General features: G+C 46.8%; 2 protein-coding genes across 2 annotated transcripts; both read right to left on the reverse strand.

The window, feature by feature from the left end:
- Positions 1-215: 215 nt before the first annotated feature.
- Positions 216-2,765, reverse strand: LOC146615330 (uncharacterized). Its single transcript, XM_085375848.1, has one exon. The coding sequence runs from the start codon at positions 2,466-2,468 to the stop codon at positions 261-263; it is 2,208 nt and encodes a 735-aa protein (XP_085231974.1). The 5' UTR covers positions 2,469-2,765; the 3' UTR covers positions 216-260.
- Positions 2,766-4,986: 2,221 nt separating this feature from the next.
- Positions 4,987-6,651, reverse strand: LOC146615331 (uncharacterized). Its single transcript, XM_085375950.1, has one exon. It carries the CDS (start codon positions 6,337-6,339, stop codon positions 5,134-5,136), a length of 1,206 nt encoding a protein of 401 aa, XP_085232076.1. The 5' UTR covers positions 6,340-6,651; the 3' UTR covers positions 4,987-5,133.
- Between the last annotated feature and the right edge of the window lie 956 nt (positions 6,652-7,607).

Raw genomic sequence — 7,607 nt, forward strand, 5'->3', positions numbered from 1 at the left:
GAACACACATAGCTGTGTAACAAAGTCTGATCTCCAACCGTTGTGGGGAGGGGCACGGTGTAAGGCAGAGTTTTAGGTTCCCCAGATATGCCCACCACTGTAGTCACTCTGTCAGTAAGTCTTTCACGAGCAACATCCTTAATGGTGGAGTACGTAGCTCCAGTGTCCACTAAAAAGCTGCTTCTCCTTTTATCTACAGTTATGGACAGCATAGGGTCCGCCGTTGTCCCTTCACCGTCCTGGGCAGTCTGTGGGGTGTCCTATAGCTGGGGACCACCCTCGTAGTACTCCCACCCCATCACAGGCATCTGTGGGGCCGGGGGCACTTCAACTAAAGCACCACGAGGTCCACCTCTGTGGCCAGGATGCTGATAGGGCCCACCACGGGCTCCCCTGCCTCTTCCAGCAGCCGGGTTCAAAGGGCACGCTTTAGCCCAGTGTCCAGGTTGTCCACACCGGAAACAAACATACATCTGGCCTCCCCTACCACCTCCCATCTGACCCCTTCCCCTGAAACCACCTCTGTTTCCTCCAAATGGGGAACCTCTCTGCCCATAAGGGGCCGGGGAGTGATAAGCACCATACTGGGGGGGCTGTGGATCAGTTGGCCATGGGTTCGGATACAAATCAGGGGCAACTGGACCAGGAGGGGGAGCCGCAGCGGCCACAAGCTGCTTTTTAGGCTTGTCACCTTTTCCACCCAGGTCGTTTTTAGCTTTCTGCAGCTGAACCTTCAACAGTTGCAACTGTAAATCTTCGACGCTCTCCGCTTTATCATCAGACTTAATCTGCACTTTGTTAAGATTAAAAATCAAATGTTTCTTCCAGATTGCAAAGTCACAGTCCTGCAAATCAGGATTATCCTCCATTTTCTGGCTTACTGACTCCGGAATGCCCCTCAGCACCGCCCTTCTAAACCACATGCTCTGTGAACAAGTCCTACTGGGGTGATGACCTGTATGGTTCACCCAGTCTTCAACAGCCTGATTTAGATAATGGGTGGGATTTTGCTTTCCCTCCCATTTAAATTTCTGTAAGGTGCCTTGATTTTTGGGTGGGAATTGTTTGCGCAGGGCCGGTCCAATAAACCTCAAAGCCTGCATTAGTGGCACCTCGTTCTCATGCATGGTAGTACCCGCATTTTGTTCCAGGTCCGCTGCCTGAGATCGGGATGTGCACCTAGTTATAATAGCTCTAAAATCTCCCAGTGCGAGGTCCTGTCCAGCTGTGTATTTATCCAAACCAGCCAACCAGGCATTCCCTCCCTCCATTATGTCAGGGAGTTTGTCCACTAGGGCCTGGACATCTCCGAATGAATAAGGTTGATACACTGGTGTACGTTGCGCTTTAGTCTGGACCAGGGGAAACATGCCTGGAGGCTGAGGCACAGGGCCCTTAGATCTAGTCTGATATCCTAAACTGGGAGAGGTAGAGAGGGGTGTATTGTTAAGGTCGCTGAGTTCATCATCAGTATCCTCAGTTTTTCCCCCGCCTGGTGGGGTAGCAGTGTCAGCAAAAACGTGGGCTAAACTCATCTGTGTTTCCGGATCCTGACGGCCCACCAAAGACATGGTAACTGTGACATTTGGTGAAGTGCCAGGCTCAGTTTTTGCAGTAGCGGTCAGATCTCCCTTAACAGCGACAGGAGTGCTGGCAAAGGGGTTGGACCGGGAAAGAGGGGCTGACGCAACACGATTATTCACCTGGACCACTGACCTATGTTCATTTAAGCAGCTGCGTAATGCTGCTTCTAGATCAGTTAATTGTTGTTCAGTGGGTTCCTGTCTGTTCATTCGAACCGCAAATGGTGCGCTCGCAAATGGGTCAGTTAGGCCCTCAGATCCGGTTCCAAAACAATGGGACATGGAAGAGGGGGCTCTACTACTAGCTGAGGGTGTCGCCGACAGAGAGGAGCTTCCTGGGCAAAAATGCTTGGTATCTATGGGAGTTGGAGCTACGGGCGGTTCTTCTCCAATAGTCATTATTCCACCAGAGATATTAAGTACCGGATATATGCCTGCTGAGGGAGGAGTTGAGGCAGAATAGGGAGGTGGCTGAGACCTATTTTTCTTCATGTGTGGTTTTGCAGTTTCCCATAAACACACCCAGTGATTAAATTTAGCTTTGCGGCCTGCGTGCTTATCTGCTTCCTTTCTGTGTCTCACCCCGCTCATCACACCTGCACCTGCTGCTGCTGAGTTGGCTTCTTCCTCTTTCTCTTTTGCCTGCATAGCCTTATTCTGCCAAATTATTCCCCAGTTACCACTACTCCCCTCATCCTTTCCCTTTTCTTTCATTAACCTTTCAGCTGTTTTCCTCAATGACTCTTTCTGCTTTTTTGCTTCTTTAGGCTGGTGTGTGGAGTTGATGACTGTCTCAACACATGTTAATTGTTCTCCCAATGTGCTAAGAATAACACCGGGACCCCAACCATCATCATTAGTTTCTCGATCTAATTCTCCATCCATTTTACTGTCAATGGAGGAGTGTTCTTTTATTGATTTTAAAGGAGAATTTGGGCCAGCTGGGTTTCTGCCTCTGTTAGGCACTAACAGCTGGGGCGCTGCTTTAAAGGTGAGTCAGCACTGAAATATCCCTTCAGGTGTTACCAAGCTTCTACCAAACCGGAGTCTGGCGGGTAACCTTGCCTAGAGCTTCCTGATAGGGGTGCTAGTTGGTTGTCACCTTGTTCACACGTCTCATTCACACTTCATACATTACCTGCAGTCACTCATTACCCTCCTTATGTATGTAATAAATGTGTAAAAAAAAAAAAAAAAATTCTATGTGTGGTGTATTATTTTAACCAAAAGAGGAACCTAGTTCCTTTAATTGTGTAATCTGTGAACAACGGAGAACCAAACTGTCCTGCCCAGTGTTCCACAGCAAGCATTCAGCGTGTATTTATGTGTGTCCAATATCAAACAGAACATCAAAACATTTAAAACACTAAAATCATCGGGGTTTTAAGAAGAGATCCGTTTTCTCCTATTGATCAAAGGGACCCCTCCTTTGGACTCCAACCAGTACTTCTCCTTTTTAAGTTTTAGAGGATCTTTTCTAATAAAGTCCTCTGGGCCTTCCTAACCCTTCTGTAGTTTAGAGAATATTACTAAAAAATATTCTCAAGGCCTTTAACCTTTTAATTTGTTTAGAAAGGCGTTACTAATAAACCCTTTCAAGGTCCCAGACCTGCACTGAGGTATTTATCCGACACCGGAGAGCAACCCGTCGGCTGCAACCGTGGTCAGACCTCAGTTCACTCTTATCTTTATTCACTTATTCACTTATTTCTTATTCACTTATCTCTTATTCACTTGTCTGATTCTCAACAAGCCTTAAGTAAGCCAGACAATTTTGGTTATGAATTACTAGGAGTTTGGACACTAAGTATTTTTATAATGTTCAATATAGCAGAAATAAAAGGTCTGCTTACCTTGTTTTTGTGTGCACACAGCTTTTGTCCAAACTCCGTTCACTCAGACCACTGCCGATGTCCTCCCATCCGTTCCAGTTGACCTGGAGCGGATCCTGTTCCGTGACGCCAATTGAAGGATATAAAAAAAACAACAACAGCAATAGAATAATATTAAACACAAAGTGAACCCGTCTTCCTTCATTAAATAGGTTCTTTTAGATGTTAAGGAGGAATTGACTTAACCAGGCTGGCGGAGAATGAAGACAACCGGACACCTGCAGCAGATGGGGAATCAGTGAACTTTTATTGAGACAGAGACAATCTCTCAACACAGCTCACATCAGGAGATTCCTCAGATTTGCTGTGAGGATAGGTATATATTCTCTAAAACTTACAGGAGGGGGTTGTGAGGAAAGTGCTGCATTAGCAGAAAAACAACTCCATAAAAGGAAATCGGCCTTGGGTGTTCTAGCCTCTTCGCTTGCAGATATCTTCCACCTGCAGGATGAGGCGATCGCTTCTTATCGCTCTCAAGGCCAAAGTCGTGAGCACACATTTTTATTACACAGTTGCACAGTAACTTTAAAGCTGAACAATATTTAAAGCTGAATAATGTTTGATCAGATTATATTTTCTTCAAAGCACAGAGTTCATGAGTCTCTGAAAAGTTGCAGGTGCGTTGCAGAGCCCAAAGGGCAGCACCCGAAACTGGAAGAGACCGCAGTGAGAGATGAAGGCAGTTTTAGGCTTCGAGTCCTCTGCTACAGCAACCTGCCAATAGCCTCGCGCTAAGTCCAATGTCGAGACAAACTTTCCTCTTGCCAGAAAGTCCAAAGACTCATCTACACGAGGCAGGGGATAAGAGTCTTTTCGGGTAACTTGGTTGAGCCCTCGAAAGTCCACACAAAACCTTGGTTCCGTGGCCGCTCTATTTACAATGACTACAGGAGCTGCCCAAGGGCTTGTGGAAGGTTCAATGATGTTGTCCTTCAACATTTGTTGTACTTGTTCTTCAATCACACGTTTCTTAGCAGGTGACGTGCGATAGGGTGGGAGATTGACAGGTGTTGCATTGCCAGTCTCTATGGCGTGCTCAGTGAGAGCCGTTCGACCAAGTTGACCATCAAACAAGGAGCTAAACTTGCTGAGCAGATTGAGTAAAGCATCCTTGTTGTTCTCTGAGAGACTTGCTTCAGACAGTTTGGCTGTTAAGTCTGAGCGAACCAAGTCCAAAGACATCAGTGTTCCAGGTGAATGTGAGTAATCATTTTGAAGGTCCTCTTCATCGTCTGCGAGTGGGCAGGGGATGTCCTCAATGTAGACGGTTCTAGTGGGAATGTGAATAGAAACAGAAGCTCTTGCCATAAAATCCATTCCCAGAATGAAAGGAGAGGACAAATCTGGTATTATTGCAAAACGCTGGTAAAAGTTCTTGTTCATGAATCCAATATTGAGCCAAATAACACCGTCAGGGATACAGGGAGCATTATTGGCAAGGTTAACTGCAGGACCATTCCACTCACTTGTGTTTCTAGGGTGAGAGTCATTTACTTGAATGAGATCTGTTCGTACAGCCGAGAGGGAAGCATCCACAGATGAAGCATTGAAGTTCACTTTCGTTCTTAGTGGGGTATTCCAGTGGACTTGTGAAAAATTGTCTTCCAAGTGTCCAAGACTGTGTCCACCCTGTAGTGAATCGGGCGTGTGAGGCTCCGTTAGTAACTGGGGGAAGGTTGGCCTCTGTGAAATGTCCTCCCCCCCCTGTAGTTTCCCGACTGCCTGTATTGTGGCTGGGATGTGGTGCTGCTTAATTCCACCTTTTCATGGCCAGGGTCAGAGGGGCCAGGTGCCGGCAATGGCTGGACTGGGCCATGCCTAGCGGTGTTCGAGGCTCGTTGTGGCAAATGAGGTTGGGTGTTACAGTTTGGGCAGGTGCGTGTGGTGAACCCTGGCTGAGAGCATTTGAAGCAGTAAGGTTCAGGCTTATAGTTGTCTTTGCTACATAAAGCAGGCTGTGGTCTTTGTGGTCCAAGCACTGAGTGAAGCTCATGAGCACGTAGCAGCAGGTCCATTACAGAAGTGACATTAGCGCCATACAGGGCAACTCTGTATTTTTCAAGAGCATGTTTACTAATTAGGTCGATTCTGTCTTTTTCAGGTGGAGGACTCTTCAGTTTGTCAAACTCACTCAACATGTGGGCAACAAAGGTTGGGAGTGGTTCGTCCTGAGCCTGAACACGATCTAAAATTCCTCTCAGGATGCGTTCTTGGTTGTCGGAGGGCAGAAAAACTGTCTTAAACAGTTGACAGAATTGAGCCCATGATGTGATGTGGGAGCTCAATGCCTTGAACCATTTCCCGGGCTCTTTTGCAAGAAAGTGTGGCAGTTCGTTTAGCAATTGCCCATCGGTTAGGTTCAATGAGGCTTTGTATGTGCCAACTGCATTTAACCAGTCCTCAGGTTGCACTTTGCCGTCCCCAGCATACACAGGAGGCTCCAGTTTTGCGTGATGTAAAGCTGCCGCAATCACTCTGGAAGTGCTGCTGAGCTCAAGTGAGTGAGATGGGAGAAAAGGATTTGTAGGTTGAAATGGGTTGCTGGGCAGGAACGGATTGGTACTGTTGGTGGGTTCAGTTTTGTCTCTCGCAGGAACATGAGGTGTCGATGTGGCCATTGGGAAAACAGGAGACTGTGGGACTGCAGGAGGGGGAGAGCTCCCCATTGTGAGTTGGTCCCACTGCCTTAGTAAACTCTGCTGTATGTTCAGTGAGTCACGTAAACAATCACTAAGCTTATTCACCTCAGTTCTTAACTCCACCACTTGTTGGCTAAGGCTAGGAGTCACATTTTCAACTATCTGGCACATAGGTAACGAGGTAAGTTCCATGTCTGAGTCAGAGTCGTCTGGGCAGTGTGCCATTGTGATTTCAAAAAAATTAAGCCGCTCCAGGGCACAGTGTAGTTATTGATATAGTAGTAAAAGAGTCAGATCAGACTAGAAAGACAAAAATGCAAAGATTAATTTTAAATCGTTTCGTTATACTGAGCCGAAGACCAGCACCAACGGTTGTAGTCGGCCAAGTTCTCACTTACATGTGCTACAGTCAGTCTCAGCAGAGGGAAAGGGGAATGGAAAGCCAGCAGAAATGTTCATGTCCAGGCTCTCCACAGAAGAATTAATCCTTAGAAGACGAAACCAACAGCACGTCCAAATAACAAATCCACGGAGTCCATTCGCGTCGCGGAGTCAGCTTCTCTCTTTTTCTTTCTCCCAAGCAGAGCAGCGGCACACCGCGGTATCCAGAAATTAGTCGGGTCCCACCTGAGCTGAGGCTGCGGCCATGGCTGGAGAAAACGTCCGAGCGTCCGCAAAACTTGGGGGATTTCCGAGACAGTTCACGTGCTAGAAGAGAAGAATCCTCGGCGGGATGCAAAAATCGTCTGAAGTCCAAGGGGAAAAAGTTCGGGCGCCAGTTGTAACGTGCGGTGGAGATGAAGCCAGCCGCGGAGGTGTGCAGGTGGATAGCGAATGAGCAACAGCTTCTGACTTTCCAAAAAGTACTCATTTATTTACAATATCAAAAATAAGTGCTACCTCTACCACACATTACTGAAGAGCACACTAGTCCGCGTACACACGGGAGCATCCATTACAGGAGGAGTGCGAAGAAGAACAAAAAGGGGGTGACACCAGTCGTGAGACAGGAGGCGCCGCCATGTGGTGATACACTGCATTACGATAGCAACTGTTACAACTGATACACTGCCACATATTGAGTGTTGCATAGACACCACTAACAATGTATTTTGCACTTGAGGCAATAGTAGGCATATTTTTCATAAGTTATATGTTATTCCATCAGCAAGTGTCAGAGAGGGATTGCACCTTACTTTCACACCATATAAAAATATGATGTTCTATAACAGAGAATACGATTTTTGTTGTTGTATTCTTCAAATAAAGAAAAAAAAAAGACAGGAAAAAACAGTCCCTCTGTCACTACTTTTAATAGAGTTTATCAGAGTTCACACTTAAGTTTGTTTTCAAATTGCAAAATTGATTTAGTCTACAGGCCCTGCGACAGACTGGCGACCTGTCCAGGGTGTACCCCGCCTCTCGCCCTATGACAGCTGGGATAGGCTCCAGCACCCCCCGCGACCCTGAAAAGGATAAGCGGAAGCGAATGG

This window comes from Diplotaxodon limnothrissa, linkage group LG17 (assembly GCF_057381915.1).
Source record: "Diplotaxodon limnothrissa isolate DT_005_m linkage group LG17, D_limnothrissa_male_GT1.1, whole genome shotgun sequence".
NCBI classification, from domain to species: Eukaryota; Metazoa; Chordata; class Actinopteri; order Cichliformes; family Cichlidae; genus Diplotaxodon; species Diplotaxodon limnothrissa.